This window comes from Acomys minous, assembly GCF_964271855.1.
Source record: "Acomys minous genome assembly, chromosome: 1".
Taxonomy (NCBI): domain Eukaryota; kingdom Metazoa; phylum Chordata; class Mammalia; order Rodentia; family Muridae; genus Acomys; species Acomys minous.
This window is the reverse complement of record NC_140483.1, coordinates 184,349,904-184,377,621: the sequence shown is the minus strand read 5'-3', so window position 1 is coordinate 184,377,621 and position 27,718 is coordinate 184,349,904. Positions and strand designations below refer to the sequence as shown.

The 27,718-nt window shown below is 42.9% G+C and overlaps 1 protein-coding gene and 1 long non-coding RNA gene across 10 annotated transcripts in view; one reads left to right on the top strand and one right to left on the bottom strand.

The window, feature by feature from the left end:
* FGGY (FGGY carbohydrate kinase domain containing) overlaps positions 1 to 27,718 on the bottom strand; it is a 375,878-nt gene that overhangs the window by 229,564 nt on the left and 118,596 nt on the right. For all 7 annotated transcript variants that reach the window (XM_084784087.1, XM_084784089.1, XM_084784093.1 and 4 more), the window contains exon 6: positions 14,792 to 14,907. In XM_084784087.1, the coding sequence (XP_084640213.1) occupies positions 14,792 to 14,907 (116 nt within the window). The remainder of the gene's footprint in view (positions 1 to 14,791; positions 14,908 to 27,718) is intronic.
* On the top strand, positions 7,859 to 18,300 carry LOC311598781. Of its 3 annotated transcripts, none has more exons than XR_014779667.1 (5): positions 7,859 to 7,937; positions 8,960 to 9,061; positions 9,640 to 9,774; positions 9,930 to 10,063; positions 18,097 to 18,300. It is a non-coding gene; the product is annotated as an uncharacterized lncRNA (long non-coding RNA). The 3 variants fall into 3 exon arrangements; XR_014779668.1 differs by lacking the exon at positions 18,097 to 18,300 and adding an exon at positions 14,542 to 14,779; XR_014779669.1 differs by lacking the exon at positions 18,097 to 18,300 and having other exon boundaries at positions 9,930 to 10,857.

Below are 27,718 nucleotides of genomic sequence, written 5' to 3'. Positions count from 1 at the left end.
GGTAAATCTGAAAAACAAATTATGTTTTCTCCCAGGAGCAAGAGTCAATAGATCTTTGTGCATGGCGCCCATCACAAAACAAGCAAGGACTCTGCCTCCTAACAATCCGCTGGCAGTTGCGTTGCTTCTGTTTAAGGCCAAGATACAACGCCCTTGATAGAGAAGGTGGGGGGAGGGGAGAAGAACATGAAGTATTAATAAACCTCATAAAATCATTACCTTGTCCCCTAAGTAGTCTCTGCAGTAAGAGCACGGAGAGAGAACACAGCTAGGGCGATTTTGTCGGTCTCTCTCATCACTGTACATTTCAATAGCTAAGAGGGCATGAAATTTTAACACAATTTTAATGTCATCTTTCTAGGTTTGATGATGCCACAAAGAGATCACAGTCATTGTGCTCACCACAAGAGCAGCTGGGTCACAGGAAAGGTGCGTCTGTGACTCACTGCCCCCCAGGACCTGCAGATGCTGTCTGAGTGGCAGGCAAACTTCTGGAATCAATAGGGTTCAAAGCAAGGCAGTTCCTGCCAGCAGGCCTTAGAAAAAGTCATCAGTCAAACCGTGACCTGACAACCTCACCGCAGCAACCTCTGGTGTGGATTCTCAGAAAGGTTGCTCTGTGCTGAGAAGCTGAAAAGGTCATGGGTATGTAGAAGTCAAAATTCACAGACCAGGGGTGAGGGAAACCGTAGAAAAACCATAGAGTCAGAGAGTAGGTCACCTCAGACGCCAAGGTCACCACTTACCTTCTGTGGGACCAAGAAAAATGAGGCAGAAGAGTGACAGCGTGTCACATGCAATGCTGAAAGCTAGTCAACACTGGGCTAAGCCTCCTCTGCACTCACTGAGACTGAACCGGAAAGCTTCCATGGGTCTAACCTAGGCCCTCTGTATATACGTCATAGTTGTGTGGTTTGGTGTTTTTGTGGAACTCCTGACAGAGGGAACAGGGGCTTTTGCCCGCTTTCAGGACCATTGCCCTTCTACTGAGTTACCTCATCCAGCCTTAATGACCGGAGGCATCCAGGCTTATTGCAACTTGATATGCCATGTTTGTTTGATATCCTGGGAGGCCTGCCCTTTCTGAAGGGAAACAGAAGTGAATGGGGAGAGAGGAGGTGGGGGGTAGAAAAGGTGAGGAGCAAAGGGAGGGAGGGGAAACTAGTGTCAGTTTGAGAGAATATGAGAAAATAAATTAATCATTAAAACCCTTCCAACCTCTTCCATGGCCCCTGTCCACATCTCCCTCTCAAATTGATGGCCTTTTTTATTTTATTTTATTATAATTGCTATATATATATGTGCAAAAATATAAAATACAACTTGCTGAGCTCACTTTGGTTGTTTATTTATATATGAGTTTAGGGACGGGTTCATCCCTGAGAGAGGCCCATTCGCTTTCCCTCAGCTGTCATTTCCACATGTCGTTTTTGACTAGGGTTGGGACTCCATGAGATTTTTCCCAATCTAAGTTAGCATGGCTGCTGATAGTGTCATTTCTTAGGTCTTATATAGGAAGCTAGTCTCACAACAAAATGTATTGCCCTTTGGCTCTTAAAATTTTTCTGCCCCATCTTCCATTTTGTACCCTGAGCCTCAGGAATGGCTTTGTAGGTGTAGATACTGCAGCTAGGCTCTATCATGGCTACATTGTAGACACTGGAGCTAGGCTCCATCATGGCTACATTGTAGACACTGGAGCTAGGCTCTATAGATGTATACATTGTAGACACTGGAGCTAGGCTCTATCATGGCTACATTGTAGACACTGGAGCTAGGCTCCATCATGGCTACATTGTAGACACTGGAGCTAGGCTCTATAGATGTATACATTGTAGACACTGGAGCTAGGCTCTATCATGGCTACATTGTAGACACTGGAGCTAGGCTCTATCATGGCTACATTGTAGACACTGGAGCTAGGCTCCATCATGGCTACATTGTAGACACTGGAGCTAGGCTCTATAGATGCATACACTGTAGACACTGGAGCTGGGCTCTGTCATGGCTACATTGTAGACACTGGAGCTAGGCTCTATAGATACATACACTGTAGACACTGGAGCTAGGCTCTGTCATGGCTACATTGTAGACACTGAAGCTAGGCTCTATAGATGCATACATTGTAGACACTGGAGCTGGGCTCTATCATGGCTACATTGTAGACACTGGAGCTAGGCTCTATAGATACATACACTGTAGACACTGGAGCTAGGCTCTGTCATGGCTACACTGTAGACACTGAAGCTAGACTCTATAGATGCATACATTGTAGACACTGGAGCTGGGCTCTATCATGGCTACATTGTAGACACTGGAGCTAGGCTCCATCATGGCTACACTGTAGACACTGGAGCTAGGCTCTATAGATGCATACACTGTAGACACTGGAGCTAGGCTCTGTCATGGCTACATTGTAGACACTGGAGCTAGGCTCCATCATGGCTACATTGGAGACACTGGAGCTAGGCTCTATAGATGCATACACTGTAGACACTGGAGCTAGGCTCTGTCATGGCTACATTGTAGACACTGGAGCTAGGCTCTGCCATGGCTACATTGTAGACACTGGAGCTAGGCTCCATCATGGCTACACTGTAGACACTGAAGCTAGACTCTATAGATGCATACATTGTAGACACGGGAGCTAGGCTCTATAGATGCATACACTGTAGACACTGGAGCTAGGCTCTGTCATGGCTACATTGTAGACACTGGAGCTAGACTCTATAGATACATACATTGTAGACACTGGAGCTGGGCTCTATAGATGCATACATTGTAGACACTGGAGCTAGGCTCTGTCATGGCTACATTGTAGACACTGGAGCTAGGCTCTATAGATGCATACATTGTGTACTGCTGTAGTTTTCTCTAATGGTCTCCATTTGCTGTAAAGAGATGCTTTTTTATGATAGGTGGTAGGTACACTTATCTGTGGATTCTGTTCTAAATTCCTCATGACCTCACTAGCCCTGAGAATTGGGCTAGGTTCCAGTATCAAGTATGGTATTCTTCCTGTTGAGTTGGCTGTAAGTCTAATTATATAGCTGCTGGTTATCATTAAGATATGAGAGCAACTAGTGTACCTTTAGGAATATCTTGCCATGCTGATCAGTGTTGTGGCTCATAGGGGTCACAGCTGGGTAGGACTAGTGACAGCTTTCTTCCTTTGGCAACTTGAATGGTATTTTCAGCTACTATGGAAGCTAGACCATAATCAGGCTTTCGGGTTAGATCCAGCTTAAATAACTTGAGTCCCGTGTCTTTTTTTTTTTTTTTTTTTTTTTTTTTTTTACAGATATGTCAACCATCACTTTATTTATTTACTCTTAGGAATCATATAATGGTTTTTTTTCTTTTTTTTTTTTAATACATTTTTATTAATTTATACATATTACATCTCAGTTGTTAGCCCATCCCATGTATCCTCCCATTCCTCCCTTCCTCCCACTTCCCCCCTACTACTCCCCTCCCCTCCCCTAAGTCTGTGTCTGAGGGGGACCTCCTCCCCCTGAATATGCTCATATGGTATCAAGTCTCTCCTTGGTGACCTATTATCTTTCCTCTGAGTGCCACCAGGCATCTCCGTCCAAGGGACATGTTCAAATATGGGGCACCAGAGTTTGTGTGAAAGTTAGATCTCCTTCTCCACTCAACAGTGGAGAATGTCCATCGGCTAGTCCGGGTAGGGGTTCAAGGTTTTTACTGCCTATTTTTTCCTTGGCTGTCGCCACAGTTTGCAGAGGACCCCAGGGCCCAGACTCGCCTATAGTTTTCCAGGACCCACTGGATCCTTCCATTTCCTCTTTCTCCCAGGCTTCTCCCACCTAAAGTTTCAATAGGATGTCCTCCCCTCTTACCCACTATTCTGGTAGGTACAGTTTTTCATGGGGACGTACACCTTGGACTAGTGTCTCGATATAAGTGAGTATATACCATTTAGCTCTTTTTGCTTCTGTGTGAACTCACTCATTATGACAATTTCTAGTTCAATCCATTTGTCCACAAATTTTGGAAATTCCTTGTTTTTAATAGCTGAGTAGTATTCCATAGTGTAAATGTACCACAGTTTCTTTATCCATTCTTCTATTGAGGGACACGTAGGTTGTTTCCAAGTTCTGGCTATTATGAATAAGGCAGCTATGAACATGGTTGAGCATATGTCCCTGTTGTGTGGTAGTACATCCTCTGGGTATATTCCAAGGAGTGGAATAGCTGGGTCTTGAGGAAGCCCTATTCCCATTTTTCTGAGAAAGCACCAGATAGCTTTCCAAAGTGGTTGTACTAGTTTGCATTCCCACCAGCAATGCAGGAGTGTTCCTCTTTCTCCACACCCTCGCCAGCATGAGGCGTCAGTTGAGTTATTGATCTTAGCCATTCTGATGGGTGTAAGATGGAATCTCAGTGTCGTTTTGATTTGCATTTCTCTGATGACTAAGGAGGTCGAGCATTTCTTTAAGTGTTTCTCAGCCATTTGATATTCCTCTGTTGAGAATTCTCTGTTTAGCTCTGCGCCCCATTTCTCAATTGGGTTATTTGGTTTGGTGGTGTTTAATTTCTTAAGTTCTTTATATATTTTGGATATTAGACCTTTGTCAGATGAAGAGTCGGTGAAGATCTTTTCCCAGTCTGTAGGCTGTCGCTTTGTTCTCTTGACAGTGTCACCTGCCTTACAGAAGCTTCTCAGCCTCATGAGGTCCCATTTATTAATTGTTGATGTTAAGGCCTGGGCTGTTGGTGTTCTGTTCAGGAAGTTGTCTCCTGTGCCTATGAGTTCCAGACTCTTCCCCACTTTTTCCTCTAACTGGGTTAATGTCTGTGGTTTTAGGTTGAGGTCTTTAATCCACTTGGACTTGAGTTTTGTGCATGGTGACAAATAGGGGTCTAATTTCAATTTTCTACATGTAGACATCCAGTTAGACCAGCACCATTTGTTGAAGATGCTGTCGTTTTTCCATTGAATGGATTTGGCTTCTTTGTCGAAAATCAGGTGAGCAAATGTGTGTGGATTCATCTCTGGGTCTTCAGTTCGATTCCATTGATCCACTAGCCTATTGCTGTGCCAGTACCATGCTGTTTTAATTACTGTTGCTCTATAGTACAACTTGAGATCAGGTATGGAGATTCCTCCAGCGGATCTTTTATTGTATAGGATTGTTTTTGCTATTCTGGGCTTTTTGTTTCTCCATAAGAAGTTAAGAATTGTTCTTTCAATATCTTCAAAATATTTAGTAGGTATTCTGATAGGGATTGCATTGAATCTGTAAATTGCTTTTGGTAAGATGGCCATTTTTACTATGTTGATTCTTCCAATCCACGAACAAGGTAGATCCCGCCATCTTCTGATGTCATTTTCAATCTCTTTCTTCAGAGGTTTAAAGTTTTTTTCAAATAAATCCTTCACTTGCTTGGTTAGGGTTATTCCTAGATATTTTATATTGCTTGTGGCTATCGTGAAGGGAGTAATTCCCGTGTCTTAAGTGTTGATGTCTTCGAAAGTTTATACCACTCCTGGGCACATACCCAAAATGTGTTCCACCATACCACAAGGACACTTGCTCATCTATGTTCATAGTAGCTTTATTCATAATAGTCAGAAACTGAAAACAACCTACATGTCCTTCAATACAATCAAGAACAGATATGGAACCTGAAATGGGTATCTCCCACAACCAGAAAAGACTTCCAATGGAGGGATTGTGAAACCCAGTTTCATTTTCCTTGTGAAGCAACTTTTCTTAGATCATAATTTCAGCATCCTTGCATACACTCTCACCTTGCACCTTCCTGGTTGTAGCCAGACTTGCTTCATTTCCATGAGCTTCCACCCCCCCTTACACACACACACACACACACACACACACACACACACACACACACACAATCTCCCTCCCTCTCCCCTAATCCCCTTGTCTAAGCACTGTTTTGACCCCATTCACAGTCTGAATGCATCCCAGCTTAGTTTAAGCAGAACAATCTCATAAATATATATTCTTGAAAGCCCCATTTTCCTATTTTTATAGTATTTATCACAGAAGCACTGCAGTGACTTATAATGCTCTAAGTGTATAGATGTTGGATATACAAATCAGGAACCTCAAGCCCTTTAGTTCGGTGTTCTCAACATACAACAGAGTGCATCACATTGGTCAGTAAACTAGAGTTACGGAGGAAATGAAAGATTATTCAGTCATTAATATAACCTTATCCTGCATATCATGAGCCTGCTTCCTGTAGTCTTTCTCCTTTGAATATAATTATCAAAGCCCTTTAGGGTTCTTTCCTGGATTGATCCTGACAGCAGTGCAGTGATGGGCCTATTTATATTATACAATTGTAAATGCTACTGAGTGCCCTGTGAGTTGATTTGGTCCTATTTTATTGAGTCACTTTCAGAAGTCACACATTTTACATACACCATCCCTGTCCATCATAGCCCTTCAGTATTATTATAAGTGAAGAAACCAAATTTCAGAGAGGGTCTGCATCTTGCTCATTTTATACAGCCAGCCAGCATTGTATCTAGGGCTTAACTCAAAGCCTTTCTCACTTGAAAGCTCATGATTTCTGGGTTCCCCCAATATGAAACAGAAATTAAACTCATTTTGAAAGTTTTATGGAAAAATAAACAACAAAAAGAAAAATAGTCTTTAAAAGTTGTAAAGCATTTTAGGAACATTAGTCATGGATTTTCCCTAATTATCACCAAAATAATTCGTACTTTTAATATGTATATGGCTATATGTCATTCAGTTCGTGATAAATTAATGAAACAACAGTTTAAAAAGTCTCTAGTCATATTTAACTGAAGAATTTAGACAGGTCTGGAACTGCAGGTTAAGATAACTTCTCAGGGTCTGTCTTATACCTTGCTTGGAAAAAGGTTCTGTGATCCCAAGGGTAGTTTAGAAAAAGGTATTTCCCAACTTTAGATTTTGGCAATAGTTATGGGAATTATTCCAGGGTCCTATCTTTAGCGTGTCTGACCTGTCATATGGAGGATTCACGTTCAGAGGAATGGACAGTTCTTCTAATAGGAACAAGAACTTGCCAGGAAACTGCCGTGTGCCAGGAGATGGACCTGTGTACTCACCACTGTTTGAAATACCAGTTGCGGGTCAAAGAGCTCAAGTTGCATATGGCAGAATTTATATGGCTCATGGGTAGCAGACCCAGAACTGAAACCAGGCTAGTCTAAACGCGGTGATAAGGAACATCCTTACAATAGGAAATAACTAATAAGTTACTTAATTATTCTTATTTGTACGTCAGTCAGTCATTTTATAAGATCACTATACTATACTATGCTCCCAGATTCAAGTGCCCCTGGTTACCTGGGCACAGCTTGACATTGCTGAGGAGGGCCTCTGGTGTGTCAGGTGACCTGAATTACAATCTTGGTGAGGGGTTCCTCCCACTCAGCTACAGCACCTAAATTGCCTTCTTGAGCAACACTGTTGAAAAACCTCAAATAGATGAGTTGGCACAGAATGGTCAAAGTCATAGGGACACGAGCTTGGTAGTGGCCAGTGGGGATGTAATAGGCCTGATTTCTGGTCTCATTTGTGTCTCTAAAATGCTGCAAAATTAAGAAAATTCATTCCACATCTCTGAGGCTCAGTGCTTATCTACAAACTGAGGGTGCTAGAACAGATGCTCATTGTTCCTTCTAGCTCTGAGAAGACGCTGCTTTGTTGTTGCTGTTGTTGTTTTGTTTTGTTATTTTAGGAGAATGAAGGAAACTTAAGGGTTAACCTCACTTTGGAGAGTTTCCAATTGTCTTCCAGATGCCAAACTGTAGGAAGGAACACTGCAGACCCAAAAGGCTTCTAAAAACCATTACTTGCCATTATGACATCATGATGTGGTCATCACTGCTCCCTTGTCCTTCAGACTCTCTGAGGCTGTTCCTGGAAGGGACAGTAGCCAAAATGGTATTTCTGAGAACTTAAAGGGTGGGAGTGGGGTGTTGGAAGAAGGCTGGGAAGTGAGTGTTCCTGTCCACCAGGTGCCAAGGCATGGTTCAAAGTGATAACAGCTAATGTTCCTGCAGGCTGCTTAAGCCATGCCCTGGGTCACCTGAGATCACACTTATCTTCACACTTCACAGAAGACATTGACAGAAAGGAGAGAGGGTGTGGTATGCAATTACAAAGTGAAATGGTGGGGGGCAGTACACAGACAAGCACTCATCTTCATAGATGCTACAGGCATATGCCTACAGTGGCCTATCACCCACCATTTCAGGTTGGCATATGTAGTACCTATATCATTTCTTAAAAGCAATGAAGCAGATGCCACTATGCTGAAGCTCTTACTAGTGGCCTATCCTCAAGCAAGGGCAGAAGTCCCACAAGGCATCAATCAGTGCCCCATCCCCTGCCCTACCCCACCTAGCATTTGAGCACAATCCATTCTTTCATGCCTCCACATCTCTGCATATGTTTCTTCTGCTCCAGAAGCCATTCCTTCTTTTCTTATTAAAGGGCACTCACATTTTTTCCCAGAACCACTTCATGAGAAGACAGCCTTGGTATCACGACCTACACCACCAACATCACTTCTCTATGGTATTGGGGATAGGGTGTCAAATATACATTAAATGTCCTTTTTAAAAAAATTTTTAAAATATAGGTATGTCTGTGTGGAAATATATGTCCATGAGCACAAGTGGCCTCAGAAGCCAGATGTGTTGGACGGACGGCCTACCCCCACCCCCTCAAGGGCTGTAGTTACAAGCAACTGAGAGCTGCCCAGTATGAGTGCTGGGAACTGAAATCCGGGGTCCTCTGTAAGAATCGTACACACTCTTAACTGCTGGGTCACCTCTTCTGCCTTCTTATTAGAAATACTGGTAGCATTGATTTGTCTGCTTATCCATCTTCCTGAATAGACAAGAGATCTCCAAGCAGATGGACCAGGTCCCTTTCAAACTCGTTGTGTGCACTTTCTCTAGCGATCGGAAACCGCTGGCTAGCTGCATGCATGCACTACTGGATAGGCCACGACTCCAGGCCGTTTCCCTCAGGCAGAAGACAGACCAGAAAGGATAAACCTAGTGCATATAATATTCAGAAAATATTTCTTTTTCTTTAAAAATTAGAAAGACAAAGTTGCATAAGACAGACAGGAATAACAATGGTGATTTTTTTTTTTTTTGTAAAAAACAGCAAGATCAAAGGCTCAGAGGAAACTGGGAAGGCAAAGTCTGGGACAGTTGGTGACCTTCCTTCTGGACATGGGAGATAAACAGTGTGACAGGCCCCACATAACAAATAAAAGGCTGCAACTAACTATGGCCAAAGGCTCTCCAGGGTTCCCAATGTATTTAATACAAACTTTACCTAAAATAACAAGTCACAAAGTTGGAGTGGCAGCAACGGGCTGAGAGGAGCCCGTGAAAGACAGAGTGGTGACCATATATCACATTGTTCATGAACATACCAAACAAATGGACAAGCCCTTGGTAGCATGCCCTATTCTAACAGGAAGATTTAAAACACTGTATGTTCATAGCTTAAAAAGGGTTTATAAGCCCCACAGCTGAGAACCGTGCCACACTAGTCATGACTCATATTGCTAGTAGAAAGCGTTGAGGAATATAACTACAAAGGGACTTTCTCTGGTCTCTTCCAGGACAATGATACTGATGTGAACATGCCCGTATCTGGCTTCCTGCCCCTCACTAAGTCCATCCAGAAGACGAGGAATCCCTTATCTGATCTGTGCCTCTTGGAAGCCATCTGACACTTCTAGGAATCTATCAGACAGGTAGGGGTGCATCATGGGTACATCATAGGTGCAGGCTTGCCACGGGTCTCTTTACCAGTCACCAGTGGGCTCCTTTAGCCCAGGAACCAAGCAAGTCAATCAAATGACGCTTGTACCAGAAGAAGAGAACTAGATCTGTTTCCTCTTTGTTCCAGCTTCCTAGATGGCCAGCAGGTAGGCGTGTCAGTGGCACAAAGAACCTAACGTGTGGCCGGATTGAAAGCAGAGGCAAAAGAACCATAAGTGTCGTTGTTCACCCTGGCTAAAGCCAAGACTGCCGGCTCCTGAGGTGGGTCCTGACACTGTCCAGAAGGAATTCTGGAGTCACGACGCACTGACATATCCAACATACACTTGTCACTTATCAGCAGTCTTCACTTGAAAAATTGAACCTACAGGGCAAAAATCTACAAACGGTGTCACTTGCTGCAGGGTTTATGTTACCCTATGGAAAAGTAAAATTCACAACCTTCTTAAACTTGTTTGTTGTTAAAATAGTCCCTATCCTGGAAATGTCTGCCCTGCCCAGAGTTCTTAAGAGTTATGAAAGGTCCCTGTGAGCACTGGCTTTATCATATAGTCAGTTCTGTCACCTAGAACTATCATTCACTTCAAAGACTTGGTAGAGACTCCATTAAGCATTTGGAATGACTAAACACAAGAAAAGATTTTTTTTTAAATCAATCCTCTTCATTTAAACAATTATTCCCTCATTCACCAGGGATTTCCCCAGTATTTACTCTGTGCCAGGTGATTGTACCCACAGTATATGACACTTAAAATATGGTCTCATTGGGAGAAGAAAACCAGTTTAACAAGACTGCAGCCTCCTTGCTCTCAGGCAGGTTTCTTTTCCACATATGCTTCGGATTTCCTCCTATTTCTCACTTCAGTCTACTTGGCCCCTGAATTTGTTTACTGCCAGGCTTCGCTGATCTCAATAATGAATGATCCATAAGCTAGTACACCAAATCTTTTGATGTAACACCATGCTAAAGTGCAAATAATCTCTCAACAATTCAGTCATGCTGGTCCCATAATTCTCAAAAGATGGCCTACTCCAGTGACTACAACAAATGCTTTTCCCAGGAAGTAAAAGGGCAACTGAGACCTGCCGGAAGGGGGCCTGGATAACAGACTGGAACAGGTGTGACTTAGCCTCTCTTCCTAAGGATCTGTCCCCCTGCTGACATCTTCCAGCCTGCCTGCTCCTGATAGACATTTGGGATGAAATAGGTGACTGGGGAATGATTTGCCTGGAATGAAAGGTCAGAATTTACTGACACATATCATTTTATTGGACTATGGGTAGATAATCCCCTATTTTAAAAAAGAAAGGAAGAGAGACGCCAGGAAGGGAGGGGGAGGGGAGGAGGGAGGGAGGGGACAGACAGTGGGCTGTGCTTTTTCCATCAGTCACATTACAACAACAGTCTCTACATACATTTCTATTAGGTTTTGTTAACGCACAAGATTATTTTCTCAACCTTCTATAATATTCCATAACAAAATGACCAAATAACAATTTTCTGACTTGTCCTTGAGATACATCATATAAATATCGCATTTGATCACTAATTGATACTTCATAAATAATTTATTACGAAAGTGTTCCTTCATAAGACTCTCCACTGCTGAGGTGTTCAGTTTTCAGGGAAAGCATTTATTTACAGCTCGGGCCAAAGAAGGCTGGTAAAGACTTGGCTAAAAGCTCCACATGGAGAAAATTATGGTAATTGTATTAATGCTCAAATCCATGGCACTTGATGCTTAAATCTGCTGAAAGGTTTCGTGCCACACTGCCCACATCTTGACGGGCAATGAGGCCACAAGAAGTGTTTAATGCTGGACGGAACACTTCCAAGACGACTCATCTTTCATGGTTCCAAGAACTGTAATGATTCTGGAAGAAGTTTCCAGAGGTGTTTCTGAAATGCAAACTCTCCTCTTAAAAGTCTTCTGCTTGTGTTCACATTGAAACTCTAAGCTCAAGTAACCAGAAAGGAAAATCAAAAGAAACACCATACAGCTAATTCTGATGCATGACTGAGTTTTAATTTGTATCCTAGTAAATTATAGCTCAGGATATGCCTCCTTCCTACATTTATTTTAAAAATCCATTAACTAAACAGGCAAAAATCTAATAAAGTTACTCTGGAAATTTTCGGCTAGGTCAACGTTATGGACTTTTAATGAATATTTTTGTAACTATTGCTCTACTAGTCAAACTAATATAGTAATTGAACATGTATCTTGTAAAAGAGTAGAAAAAAACTATCAACATGACCAAAAAGAGTTTAAGGTGGCTCCACATCACCTAAGATGCTATTAAAACCAGGAATTACTCTCTCTAGCCCTTATCAGCTGGAAGTACTAAGGCCCTAATACCAGGCATCTCAGTTTGCCCACTCCCAGTCACACAGTACTCCCAATGCAACAGTACGCACATCCTCAGGTGAGGATGGGGTCTCCAGGGAAAAATGATGAACGCTGTGTGAACAAGTCCACAGTCTAGTATAAAATCAGGACCTAGAAACAGGTCATCCGTCCGTACTGTGTTTCACTGGCCATGGGACTGTTCAAGGAGAAACTGACTTCTGGAAGGAAAGTGAGCAACACTGATTTTCAAAATGACTGAACTAACTAAAGTGAAAATATGTGTTACAGGGCAAAGCAGTGATGTTGACCAACCTGGGGCTTTGGTTCATGCCTCGAGGTTGCCAACATCTGATTCTCATCCGTAAGCAAGCTGACCTGTGTGAAACAAAGCCTGTGTGCTGTAAAGGAAGGAGGGGACTAGGATCACTGTCTCCCAGAGCACTCTGCTCAGACAGATCCCACCTTCTCCCCACCCTGGCCTAGCTATGGGTGCTTGCCCCAGTCCAGTGCCACCTATTCTAGTGCTGACTAACACTATCAGAGGCCACTGTAGAAGGACGTCAGCTCCCCCAGCTTAGAACGTCCCAGAGAAAGAAGGAAAATGCTGACACAACCTGTAACTCTTGAAAGTGGTTATATGGACCTAATCTTGCTTCCTATCTGTGAATAGAATATTAAGTTAAGTTTTATGAGGACAACGCAGAACAATGTATATAAATCACCTAACAGGAAAACTAGAAGTCAGTTGATGAGCTTTCTTCTTTCTTCCCTCATCTTAAGCTCTGAGCCTTCTTTACCAGCCCAGATCTTCTGAAGACTGCAGTTGAGCCAGAGATGTCACAGTGGTCTTTTCTGCTCATGGTCCTGAGATGCCCCACTGGTCTCTTCTGCTCATGGTCCTGAGATGCCCCATGGTCTCTTCTGCTCATGGTCCTGAGATGCCCCAGTGGTCTCTTCTGCTCACGGTCCTGAGATGCCCCAGGGTCTCTTCTGCTCATGGTCCTGAGATGCCCCAGTGGTCTCTTCTGCTCATGGTCCTGAGATACCCCAGTGGTCTCTTCTGCTCATGGTCGTGAGATGCCCCACTGGTCTCTTCTGCTCATGGTCGTGAGATGCCCCACTGGTCTCTTCTGCTCATGGTCCTGAGATGCCACAGTGGTCTCTTCTGCTCATGGTCCTGAGATGCCCCAGTGGTCTCTTCTGCTCATGGTCCTGAGATGCCCCACTGGTCTCTTCTGCTCACGGTCCTGAGATGCCCCAGTGGTCTCTTCTGCTCATGGTCCTGAGATGCCCCAGTGGTATCTTCTGCTCATGGTCCTGAGATACCCAGTGGTCTCTTCTGCTCACGGTCCTGAGATGCCCCAGTGGTCTCTTCTGCTCACCGTTCTGGCTCTGCTCCTTTCTCCACAGTCCACTAGTACAAGTGGGACAGGTCATGGATTGTAGAACAGGTGCTTACTTGCATTCTACATATTTGCTTCCTGTAGACATAGAGCCGTGATGAGGATTCTACCAGAGGAAAGTAGGTCTGCAAACCTTGTCCAAGGAGCTCAGAAGCTGCACCAACAGCTACTTGCTGCCCACCAATTTAAAAGCACAATTCTCACATCTCAGAAGGAACATAGGTCGGCACATGACTACCTAGCCAATAAAAATTCCATTTTCTGATCCGTTTGGTAGCACAGTGGGGTCCACTGAGTGTGTGCTGGCCAACAGGCGGTAATCAGAAGTGAGGCTGTACTGCCTCCAAGGAAATGTGAGTCATGATTCTTAAGTCATGTTGATTCTTCCTTTTTCTGGTTGGGAACTTATAAGAGATCAACAGAATTGCACTAATAGCCATTTACTTCTTTTGTCTTCCATTAGAGAGAAATATCTTTCATAATACAGTGCACTTTTAGATCTTGTCACAATACTATAGCCAGCATATTAAACCAATTAAGAGAAATTTCTATTCAAGCAGGTATGACTAGTTACCTAAATAGCAACTGTTTACCAGAATAATATGTAGTAACTATACAAAATAAACATCATCCTGTGAAATGATCCTATACACACTAACGGGTAGTGTGTCGTAATTATATTTACCTGATACTCAAACCTGTACCCACTAAGCACCTACCATCCACGCACGTCTGTCTTATCTAGTTAGCACCACATAAAATTGGGAGTCTGTGACTCAGCAAGCATTGGCTCACGTTCTATTTTCTGTTTTGTTCTTGATTGTTCTAATTCTGACCTTTCAATTTTACTTTTTTTCTTATTCTTCTTCTGTGTTTTTTCTTGGACCAAATCCATGCAATGGTTTTCCTACTTCTGGAAATGATCCCTACGCACTGCCCTGATGACGTCACCCTGGCTGCTCCTTGCGTGATCACCCTGAGTCAGCTCGCTATGGGTTCTCTATTTCAAGACAGATCTTCACAAGATGTGTTTCTGCCTAGTTCATTCAAGTCAGAAAACTGGTGTCTAAAGACATGGTTTATCCATCACAGCTGACATATTCTGAAAAACCTTGGGAAAAAAATGGATTGAGTTCTTATAATATAATCCAAACAAACAAACAAACAAACAAACCCAAATATGTCTTCATTATATACACATGAATGATCACACTTTGGATTTTCTATGATTTTACCTATTTTGCTGTAATTATCACCAGTGAGATCTTCCAAACCAACCATCTTCCAGAAGCTCTCATCCCAACCTTTCTCTGCCGAGTATGTCCATTTGCACACCAAAGAACAGAGAGACCTAGAAAAACAGGAGAGAGGTAGGACCAATAATGAGAGCAGCTTCCTTCGTGTTTTACCAAATACCTACCCTGGTATCTTCTGCATGTGGTGGCAGCAGAGGAAACACTAAACATGCATCCCTGTTAAATAGCAGGCTCTACGGTGAGGGTCAGCTCCTTTCACTTTCAGAACAGACTCAGTCTTGTAGTGCATCCCGACCAAACAAACACAGCAAATAAATACTTGCACTTAGATACACATCTATTTGACACATGTGGGATAATTCTGAATTATAATGCTAATTAGTTATTTGATGAAACTGAGTAAACTTCTCATGTTTAAATGTAACACTAGTATGGCTACATTGAAATTTCTCTTTATCATTGAGATGTCCATATGAAACATTCGGTATGAAATGACATAGTATTTGGGGCTTGTTTCAACGTAACACAAGCAGGGGATGTGAATGGTGCTGTGGGTGGATGGGCAGGACCGGCCTGGGCTGCTGGCCACTGGAGCAGAGAGACGGAGTCGAGACTCTCAGTGTCACCTACTTGTATACATCTTCCAAGTTCTCTATAATAAAACTGTTTCTTTTAAATGTCTGCAATAAAGTAAATAATGTCTGTGTCACTGTATTCTAAATCAATACTTCAATTCTCAAAGATGTTTTCCTTGCAGCTTCATTTCTCAACGCTACCCTTAATATCCTATAATTCTTCTTTAAAAATAACCCTCATGTATGAAAAAGCCATGTTCTTGTATGCCTCTTTGCCTCTGCTCCACTATGTTCAGTTTAAAGACCTCTCCTAACCTTCTTCATCCTGATGGTGCATGCAAACTTTAGCCTAAGACAAAACTCAAATTTCTTTCTTTTTTAAAGTAGCAAGAAGTTTCATTTAAAGAGACAACAGATTTACAGGACATATTGTTGTACACCATTTTTAAAAACTGGGTTATTTGTTTTCTTGATGTCCATTTTGAGCTCTTTATGTATTTTAGACATTAGCCATCTATTAGATGTGTAGTAGGTAAAAATGTTTTCTTACTCATTAGGCTACTTAGGTGTGTGAATGGCTGTGCCCATTGCCAGGCGGAAGCTTCGCAGTTTCACCAGGTCCCATTTATTAATTATGATCTTAGTGCCTGTGTTAACAGTGGACAAAACTCCAATTTCTGGTTATATATTTATTTTCTTACCTCCCCCCAAATGATGTATGTATGTATGTATGTATGTACGTACATATGTATGTGTATGTATGCATGTATGTATATACGTATGTATGTACGTAAGAATGCATATTTTGCCAGTATAAGAGATCAAATTCAGAGCCTTACATGTACAAGGTAACACTCTATCACAGATCTACACCCATGCCCACAGACTGGATCTTACAGCATGACTTTTATCACGCTGTGTTTTCATAGGTACTACCTAAACCTTTTCAACCATTTCTCCATATTTTGTCCACTGCAAGCTTTATAAACCTGTAATATCAATGTTCTCATGAACTCCTTTTGAGATGTCTGTGTCTGCCTCTCCAGTTCCATCCCTGCCTTCCTGCTGTGCAGTACTCAGTCACTGGTACTCTCCTGGAGTTAGCTTTTCTTTCTCACTTCTCATTCTTCTTCCTGGGATGGCTTTCCCATCATGCATCTGAGCCGCAATGGAGAGCATGTTGAGCCCAAGGCCTCTTCTCCACAGGCCTTCCTGGGCACATCCTTGCCTTATAAGGACCGCTGTAGCTATATGCTTATTTCTCTCTCCACCCCTCCCACTAAAACAGGTACCTTTTATCACAAAATATCCTTCTTGTCTAGACTGACTACGACCTACCTCACAGAGTAGTATGTCTAGCCTTAACACATACTTGTTAAATAGAAACATTAAAAACATTTCTTCATATTGCACATGTATGTTGCAAGGTGATCACAGTCACGCCATTTTAAGGACAAACCAAAACACACTGCATGGACCAAAAGTCTTGATGTAAGCCATTCAGTCATACAGAACTATTCCCTCACTTGGTATTTACTGGCTGTTAGGATCCTGGCTATGGTAGGCCTTCCTAGCAAGCAGGATACACAAGGCCTAGTCCTTTGACGTCCAGAAGCTGAAAGTTTAGCTGGGGAGACAGACATTCCTCAAAGAATTACACGTAAAATTCCATAGTGCAATTAGCCCTAAGCTTTCTAAAGAAAGTACATAGGGAAATGAGATGCTCTAGTGGGAACATCTGATGCAGCCTAGTGCTGGGGGTTGGGTGTTGCAGTGACGGGGAAGCAATCATCAAGGCGCGTGCCACAGAGGAAAGAACATTCTGTGGTCGGCCTTGAAAGTAAGCAAGAGACATTTATCACTAAACATTTGTTAGATATGACATAGATGGCAGAAGAAGCCAACTTGTGCTAAGTGGCCAAAAAACATTAAAGGAGTGCTTACACTAGCACAAACAGTGTGTGTGTGTGTGTGTGTGTGTGTGTGTGTGTGTGTGTGTGTGTGTGTACACACTTGAGCACATACTAAGTTCATTCCCTTGACTTGAGCAAGGTCGTTTTCCCGCAGTGGATGAAGGTGGGAGCCAATTATGAAGCATGCTCTGCTGTACATGGTAGCTTAATACCCCCTACATTGACATCTGCAATGTTACCCTCTGGGGGCTCTGATAGTTTGTTGGAAAGAACAAAGCTATGGACAAAAGATAAGGTCCATGGATTGTTTCCACAGACCCTAGCATATAGGCTACGTTTTCACTGCCCAACACCCCATGAACATTCAGAGACTCCGGTACCTCTACTTTGGCAGTACCTTCCATAGTAGTTAACTGTTGCTGCTGCCCTTATTTCTGTCCACTTGGTAAACGTCTCAGTCTTCCTAACAATACAGTTCACTGTTGCTCCTTTGTGAAAGTTTCCTTTGACCTCAAAGCCAAACTCATGGTCTCTCCTTTGAGGATCCAGGTAAGGTTATTACCATGTAAATCTAAATTGCGCAGAGAGGTTGATTTGGCCCCATGTCTTTACTCCTCTGTGTTATACCCTGACAACGGAATCCCATCCTTTTACCCCTGCATTGTCCTAAGCGCCTCCTTTCCTCCTTCTATATTCTGGGTAGTGATTCAAGATTGCATTAGACCAAGAATGACTCAGGGATGATTGCAGAGCAGTTGCTGGTCTAAATCTGATGTTGACACTTTGTGTGTTTCAGCTTGTTCTCCTGAACCTTCATCATCTCCCTGAGGAACTCAGGCTGAGTGAGACCATGGGGCATCAGAGACATGAAAAGACAGCAGGAGTCAACTTAGTCAGCTTTAGATCATGGCCCTATATTGCCCTATGTCAGTTAGAATCAGGCAGCTGAGAGTCCGTCCAGTTGAGATTAGAACCATTTGCCAGAGCTCAGAGAAAATAATCTTCCCAGAAGCCAAGTAAGTGACCATTGGGTTCAACAACTGAAACCTGGTGGTGGTTTCCAGCTGAGCAATTATTAATTCACAATTGAACTAAACTAGTGCAAATGTATTTTACTTCCTTAATAAGAGAAAGAATAGCAATCCCTTATACCTTATAGTACATCTGAATAGTAGTCTGAGAATATTCTTTGGAAGAAAATGACTAAACCAGGAGGCAGGAAATTTTAACGATTCCTCTGAAATCCCATTTTATATATATATCATATTCAACTCTAACTTATTCTCTCTGTTTCTCTCTCTCTGTCTCTCTCTCTGTCTCTCTCTCTCTCTCTCTCTCTCTCTCTCTCTATATATATATATATATATGTGTGTGTGTGTGTGTGTGTGTGTGTGTGTGTGTGTGTGTGTCTGTGTGTGTGTGTCTATGTGTGTGGTGTGTGTGTATGTGTGCCTATGTGGTGTGTGTGTGTGTGTGTGTGTGTGTGTGTGTGTGTGTGTGTGTGTGTGTATTTCTGTCTCTCTATCCCACTTGGCCAGCCTGAAACTCATGGCCATTTTGGTCCTCAGCCTCCTGCATACTAGGATTATAAACATGAGCTACCATGCACAGCTGGCCTGTTTCATTTGGATCTCTTTAGAATCCATTGATAGATTACTGGGATGTCCCTGCTGCAGCAAAATCAGCCTTTGAAGAGTGTACCTGAGGTCACAGGCTCTGAGTGACTCTTTAGAAGAAAGACAGGAATTTTATCTTATCAGTGAAAAAAGACAATGTACTAATGGCAGAATAAATAGTGCGCCTTGCCCAGAAGCTTCTACTAAAATCAAGGCTTTGACAACCCCCAAAGTATTTTACTGGGCAACTTGCCCTCTAAGGCCTCTAACTGCTGGCCAGTTTCCTCACAGTCAGCCAAAATGTCAAGACAGGAGTTCTGTATCTTTCATATGGAGTTTTTATGTTAAAGCACTCTAAAATGTATACAAGTATCAAAGACATGGATCCATTAGTATATCAAAATAACACAATGCAACACAAGAGAAAACACAGTGCTATAGTTGGGCACGGTATAAGACACAAGGTCTCCTGACAGAAGACATCTAGAACATCCAGAAGAGGCAGATCTCATTGAAGAAGAAATCATGAAAATCATGAAACTATTTGGAAAACACATTAATGATGTAAACCACAAGAGATGAGGAGGAAAATATTGGAAAATTTTTCTTAGAAGAAAATAAAGTCATTAATTTTTTTTTTTTTAATTTAAAGCTTAAATTTTCCAGACTGGCATGATGGCTCGGCAGGTAAAGGCACCTGCTACGTAAATCTGACACCTTGACTGTGATTCCCAGAACCCACAAAGGTAGAAAAAGAGAAGTGATACAAACAAGTAAGTAGTCCTTTAGGTTACATATATGAGCTGTGTCAAATGCATGTCCCTTCCAAAACACACACACACACAAGTACTAGTGATGATAATAGTAAATAGTAAGTTTTCTACAGACAAGCCACCACTGGCATGGGTGCAAGCCAACTCAATGGCCTTGGGTTAGCAGGTGAAGGGAATGTCTCATAGGAAGGAGGAAAGGCATGAAGAAAGGAATAGCAAAGGCAGGGGCACAGCAAGGGTCCTAACGTGAGAAACACAGGACTCACAGAGGGGATTTTTAAGAGCTAGAAAAAAAAAATAACAGACGAGATGAGGAATATACTATAAGCAAATGCATGAAGTACTGGGCTCTTCATATACTGTGTCAAAGTGAAACATAACACTGCAGATTATAAGCCCTCATTAAGTCCAGGAAATACTTGAATTTCAAGAGCAAACACAAAATTATACATGCTTCCAGACGGAAACACTAAGTTGCTTACAAAACCAAAGGACCCAAGCAAGCTGAAGAAGTTACATCTACAACCCTGCAGTGAAGAAAACATGGGACTAAAGTACAGATCACTAAGAAGGGCTAATCCGAGAATCTTACACCCAGACAAAGTATTATTTAGCTGTCAAGGGAAAAGAGAAACATTTTCAACATGCAAGGGTCACACATGCTTTCTGAGGACAACGTTTGAGAAAACACAGAATTTACCCACTGGTTCAGAGTAGCTGTGTCAGCACAGATAAGAGAAGCAGAAGAATCAGGTAACTGATAAACATTCATGCTGTTCACATCATCTTTCCTTCTCCATGTATGCACTTACATGTGTGCATGTTTACTTGTATGTGCTTAAACACAAACACTTATGTATGTGTGTATCCACACATAGATGAGAGAATATTTAGTTTAAACAGATGACGATATAAACAACATTTGTAATATGGAGTTTTCTGGAAGCACAACAGGCATGCTATATTACAAGAAAAACCCCAAGGGAAGGTTTGGAACAAAATTTTACATAAAGGCTCAAAGTCAAAGATTAATTAAGGGGCATGTCTTAGTCTGTGTTGCTGGAACAAAACACCGCAGGGCTGACAGTGCTCCCTCCATAGCCAAAGACCACATAACAAAAACCTCGACACCACACACCAGAAGCCTCTTTGAGTTATTGATCAGGTATGTCTTGAGAGATTCCCTAAAACATATAGCCTATTGCTGTTCCGTATGGATTATCCCCAAATGCAGAGTGTGGGTCCCTACTGCTGAAGACACCATGCACGTCAGACATAGGGCTCACAGACCCCTGAGCTGGAACTGGTCTGAATGTCTCCTCCAGATGACTAGCTTTCATGGTACCAGGAAGCATCATGCAGGCCTCCAAAGGAGAGAAGCAGCCAGCAATCCACGATGATGCCTGTGAACCACACCCACAGCCACCACACACACTCACCCTAAGTGTGCAGTAACAGCACACATATCTTGGTGGTAAACAATAGATAACTCACACTCACCCTAAGTGTGCAGTAGTGGCACACATATCTTGGTGGTAAACAATAGATAACTCATACTCACCCTAAGTGTGCAGTAGTGGCACACATATCTTGGTGGTAAATGGGGTAAGGAGGGTGGACCTAGAATCGTGCACGGGTCTTTACACACATACACATACATACCAATACACACAGGCACCTTCACATACATGTGCACCCAACACATTTACAAAATACATGAAAATAATAGATAATAGAAATGAAAAAACACAGACAACTATGCTGAAATATGTTATTGTACTTTCAGCATCCGGAGAAATACATAAATCACAAGAATAGTTACAATTGCCTTACAGAAGAATTAAAGGGCATGAATATAATGAACAAACTCAGTTCTACATATTTGTTCAGGAGGAAGGGGAAAACATTTATATGCAGGCATTGGATGGTGTAAGTGGTATTTAACAAAAGGGTTTCTTTGGGGGAAAGGCCTGAAAATTAACAACCTAGTCAGAATACTTGGAAAATCATGAAAAGCAGTAATAGATGAAACTGAAAGAGCAAAATGAAGTGGGGATGAATACTCATGAGTCAATGTGAAAACCTGGTCAGGAAGCACGAGAAATAAGAATAACCAATATCACAGATGAAAACATGAGCTATATCCATGGAGAAGGCAAACACTGCCAGAAAAAAAAAAGGCCAGAGGATAACAGGGGCTACACTACAGAGCTGTGGAAATTTAGATGAATGTACAATTTGGCAGAAAAACAAAATTTACTAAGACAAACACTAGAAAACTTTAATGGAGTTATTAGTATTTGAGCAATTGAGTTAATAGTTTAAATCACCTCTCCAATAAAATTTATAAGTTCATATGGTTATACTAGAAAGTCTAGCATTCACTGAAAAGGCCACTGCCAAGCACTTCAGACTCCAGAAGAATGGCTCCTTACTTTATTACTAAAGCCAAGAGAATATATGTATTTTAAAAATTCAAACAATGGCAGTACAAAGAAATAGAAAACACAGGCCACGCTTACAAAAGTCTACATAATATGCAACAAATTTAATTTTTACATTCAAAAATACATATGAGCCATATTTGGGATGTTTTAGTGACAGAAGACAGATGAAGAGTGTTATCACATTATTTTATTAAAAGGGAGAAAAACGATCATTCACACTGCAGGTCATGCAACATTACTTCAAGATAAAAATTCAAAATGAAGCAAGAAAGAACAAGAGTTGAAGAATTGAAGCTGAGCTTCACTCTCTGCCCTAAGGTAACAGCTATCAGTGATATTCTGAGAGGGGAACAGCTAGCGGAGAACAGCTTCTTCCTCATTGTCTACAGGGCGCTGCAGCTGGACCACAGAGCATGGCTCCTTGGAAATCACAGCCACTCATGTGTCGGCAAAAACAGGAGCAGGGGAGCCAGAGGCAGCTGGGCCTCCTGTGGCACAGACCTTCAAAGAGGTGTAGAAATAAGCTCCGAAAAACCCAAGAAGGCAGCCAGCAGCCCCTGGTGGAAACCATGACACAAGAGCCCTCCTGGGAAGTCCATAAGGTCTGGGAGAGGGACTATAAAGCATCTCCTAGACCCTGAAAAAAGATGACAGTAGGGAATCCTCAAAGAGAGCAGGGAGCAAGACTCATTAAGGGTTAGCCAGGCGTGGTGGCACACGCCTTTAATCCCAGCACTCGGGAGGCAGAGACAGGCAGATTGCTGTGAGTTTGAGGCCAGTCTGGTCTAAAGAGTGTGTCCAGGACAGCCAAGGCTACACAGAGAAACCCTGTCTTGAAAAACAAAAACAACAACAAAAAGGTAATTGCATCTTGACCAGAAACAGATTAAGTAAAGACCTGTGACCTTGCAAGTCAGCCCAGTAGCTGCTTCTCAGTCCATATCCCAGAGTTCTGGCTGCAGGCTGTATACTGAAGATTTGTTTTGTGAGACTTCCATCAAATCAAAGTAAAACAACCAAACAACATATGCACACATACAGTAAAGAAACCAACAAAACACCAAACAACAATGACAAAGAGTAAGGTTAATCAAGGTTGGAAAGCTTATGGGCCCCAGGCATGAACCTCCTGCTGTTATTCTGCAACCGGACAGCCCAACAAATGTCCCGCCACATTCCTATCTTTCTACCCAAAGAGCAGTGTCGCCTCCGACCTCATCAGAGAAGTTTCCTGTGCAGTGGACAATAGTAGACAGTACAGAACTCACAACTGGTCAAAGGGCAGAGAGCAAGTGTCAATGGAGTATTAATTACACATAGGACAAAAGGGAGAGAGGGAGGGGGAGAGGGAGGGGGAGAGAGGGTGGGGGGGAGGGGGGAGGACTAGAGGCTAGGGAAGACTACAGTGAACAGTCTCCTGGACAGACAGGAGCACTGTGCTCCCGAGCTCATATCACCTGTGTCGCCTGAAAACGATGAAGCCAGTCAGCCTTCTAGCACAGAGAGTGGAGGGCTACTGTGGACAACGTGGCTTCTGGGGAGCAGGAGAGTCAGTTTTCTCTTTAGGGTTGTGGCCTCTGGTAGGTCAATAATACTCTAGAGTCCCACATCCAGGAATATGTGGGCAGCACATCATGGACACTACAAGTTTTATTTTTAAAAAGAAACAAAGTTCGGTTGGCTCTGCAGGTGGAGGGAGAGCTGAGAGGAGTGAGGGGGAGGGGTTGAGAGCAAATATGATCAATCCATTGTATGACATTCTCAAAGACAGCAAAGTTTTTAAAGGGTTCATGGAGAGGAACCTAGTTAGTGCAGTAGGTAGTGTGCTGGTCTCATGAAAGTAAGGTTCACTGAGAAAGCAGAAAGGACAGCCCAGCCATACTCCTTTAGTTGGAGGGTTAAAAAAAAAAGCATAGAAACGTAGCTTAACGGCAGGCACTTGCCATAATTATTCGCTGTGTTTTCCTAGACAAGTAGAAACTCAGAAACAAAGGCCGAATACACTTGTACTTGTTGTTGAACCTGAAGTAGCCTCAGCATAAAGACTGGGAACGGCTTGCTCTCCTGACTGACCCAGAGCAAGGCAACCTCAGGAGAATAAGCAAGCCCAGCTCCAGGGCCCTGGTCATTCTTGGGAATTTCTCCAGCAAGCCTATGAAAGGGAAGCCAGGCACAGTGCTGCATAACTTATGCACAGTTCGCTGCGCTGACACTGCCAGGCCCCATTCTCAAGGGAAACCTTTTGTTCTCTGCTTAGGGAAAGTACAACCTGGAGAGTCTCAGTTGAGTAAGGCAGTGAACAACAGAGTAATGAGAGTTAGGGAGAGGGATAAATTACCACCATATTCCTGGCTGAGGCCTCTGGTGACGGCTCTGATTTTCAAGGCGTACAAAAGGCTGTATTAGCAGCCCTGAAGATATCGCTCAAGGGGAGATATAATGACACCGGTTGGACCACTGACCACATCAGCAAAGACACAGAGGGGCTTCTTTCTCGAGAAACGCCACTGCACCAATTGCAGCTACTTCTGTTAGAGAGCTGTGAGAACTCAGACTGGTGACTGCTGGCTCTGCACCTCATCATCACTTGCTGACAGGCTTCTGACAGGCCAAGTGCAGGACAATGTTCAGTTGCCTTTTCACTTAGACTTGCTGGTAACAGCTCAAATGTGGCTACGACAACATGAAAGACCTGAATAAATAAGCCGAGGTAGTTTTCCCATGCTCTCAGAAAAAAGACAGTTCACTGTCAAGAACAAAAGATCAAAAGCTGTTACCAAAATATTCCAAAACCTGGGTGAAGTTCTTGGGTTTATGGATTTGCGGTTGTCTCAAAAAAAAAAAAAAAAAAAAAAAAAAGAAAGAAAGAAAGAAAAAAGAAAAGAAAAGAAAATGATACTAATTTGGGTACTGTGAAAATCAGGGGACAGGCAAAGAAGGGCAGAATCCCTGTGTAAGGCACTGTGCACAGTCTGTTTGTGAAGGCTACTAAAGCTCACTGTGCCCTGGAGAAGTCAGCACCACAGCCCTCTGTGACAGAAAGGACTCCGAGGCTCAGCAAGGTGGAGCAGCTCACTTGAATTCATCAGGAAGGAACAGGGCAGAAGTTGAGACCTTGCTCTGATCAACTGGTTGACTCTTGAGATGGATCAGTGGATAAAGGTGCTCACGGCCAAGCCTAGTGACCCCAAGGTCCATGCCTGGAATCTACAGCCTGAAGGAGAAAACCAGTTTGTACAGGATATTCTCTGATCAATATGCATGCGTGTACACATACACATACACACACACACATACACACAAACACACATACATACAAACACACACATATACATACAAACACACACATGCACATACACACACATACACATACATACACACAAACACACACATACACACAAACACACATGCACACAAACACATACACACACACACACAAACACACACACATGTAATCATATCAAGTGCATGTTCATTCAGGCTCATCCAGGAAAAGTTACAAGGCACTGCAAGAACAAAACAAGACACATGAAACAAAAAGAACTGAGCCATAATTTTGATGTACTATTTGATTCCTTTGTTTCCCTCCTCTGTCTCTTTTGTCCATGTAAATGTTCACACTTACTGGGGATTGAGCCCTAGGCCTTGAATGTTCCAGACAACTGCTTTGCTGCTGAGCCTTACTACCCAGCCTCCTGTTTTTCCTAATAAACGGAACATAAGCTGTCTCGGGCTGACGGAAACCATCTCTAGCAGAAATGCATTCTGGTAAAACGTAAGGTGCTGGGAAGGAGACACGCACCGTAGCCTGGGACAGCAAGGAGATGCTCCGTGGAAGGCGAGAAGCCTACACCAGTGCTCTTAGGCGCGGCCCGCACTCTTCTGTGCACCTTTGTTTTTCTCAACCCTCGTGCTTAAGCTCATGATCAACTATCTTTATTAAATCCAACTTTGTTTTAATTAAGAAAGAAAGAACAAAGAAACAAAGAAATGAGTATTTATTTTCAGAGTTCTGTGCGAGGTGGGCTTGCAGGTAAGAGCACTCTCTGCCCCTCCAGGTTTGGCTCCCAACACTGATGCGGCAGCTCGCAATGATCCATACATAACCCCAGGTCCCGGGTTACAGCTCGCAATGATCCATAACCCCAGGTCCTGGGGCCACAGCACCATTTTCGGGCCTCTGTGCACATCAGGCACGCATACAACGTACTTACCTACATAGCTAGCAAAACACTCACATGCAGAGAATAAAATAAATCCTTTTCAAAAAAAATGCTTAAAGGAAGGAAGGAAGTGCCAGGAGCAAAAGGGAGGACTCTGACGGGGAAAAGACCATGAGGGGGTGAGGTGCACTGGGGCACGGTGAGGGGTCCAAACAGAAAAGCTGCCTGTGCAAATGCTGAAAGCAAGATAGCACAGCCCGGCTCAAGCCACATGTCATGGTGCCAGCCTTCCCAGCAGTCCTTGGCCATACAGAGAGGAGGGACAAGACACGGTTTCCTTCTGTCCTCCCTCTCTCCCGTGTCTATAATAAATATCTACGCACGTCTTTTAAGCATATTTGTATGCTAAATAGGTAGTATATCTTCATTTGGCTTAGTACTTTTCCTGTTTCTGTGGTAAAATACTGTAACAAAGGCGACTTAAGGGAGAAAGGGCTGATTTTAGCTCACAGTTCAAGGATAAAGTCCATCCTGGCAGCAGGCACTCGGGGAGCTAAGAACTTCCAGTGCTGGCATTTAGCTTTGTCTGTTTTATGCAGTCTGGGTATAAGAGCAGAGAATGGTGTCAGACATTTTCAGGGTGGGCCTTCTTACGTCCCTGAACCTAATCAGTACAGCCTTTTCTCGGAAGGCTGGAACTGTCTTCACAGGAGCACTTAGCATTAAGCACTGTTTTAGCACTGTCTTCACAAGAGTACCTAGCATTAAGCACTCTGTTCTACTATTCTGTACAGAGAATCTATGATAGAGATGAAACTGGAAAAAAATCAGCTTTACATCCTATTTGGTGATTCATTCAAAGACTTATAGTCAGTGCAATGTCTTGTCTTTAAGAAATGGAGGAAATGAATTAAACATTTTTTAAAAGAGAAATCAAAATGTAAGAGAAAACTTACATATAAATATATGTAAATTGGCTTTGATATAAATTGGCCTTGAAGCTAAGTCTGCAAAGTTCCAGAAACTAGGAAAAACTGCTAGTTGTTCAGAAGAAAGGTACAGGCAAACCTCTCACTAATGGCAAAAACACAGTCAATTCTGTGATCAAGCCATTCAAACACAGAACAAGCTGGCATTACCCCTCTGACCTCGGCACTGGGCAGTCAGTCATGGGGTGAGAACACCTGAGGTTGGCTAATACGAGAGGAATTGTATTTGCACTCACTGGGTTTTCACGTCTCAGTCCTTAGCGACTATGCAAAGGTCCCCAGGACCACACTATCAGCACAGCTGGTGAACTACTTCACAGGCGGGGGTCGGGGAGGCGGTTTACACACTCACACTGACAACGTAAGACATCCACGGGGAACAACTGAAGCACCTGCACAGAATGTTCTATTCTACCCGGCGATTCCTAGA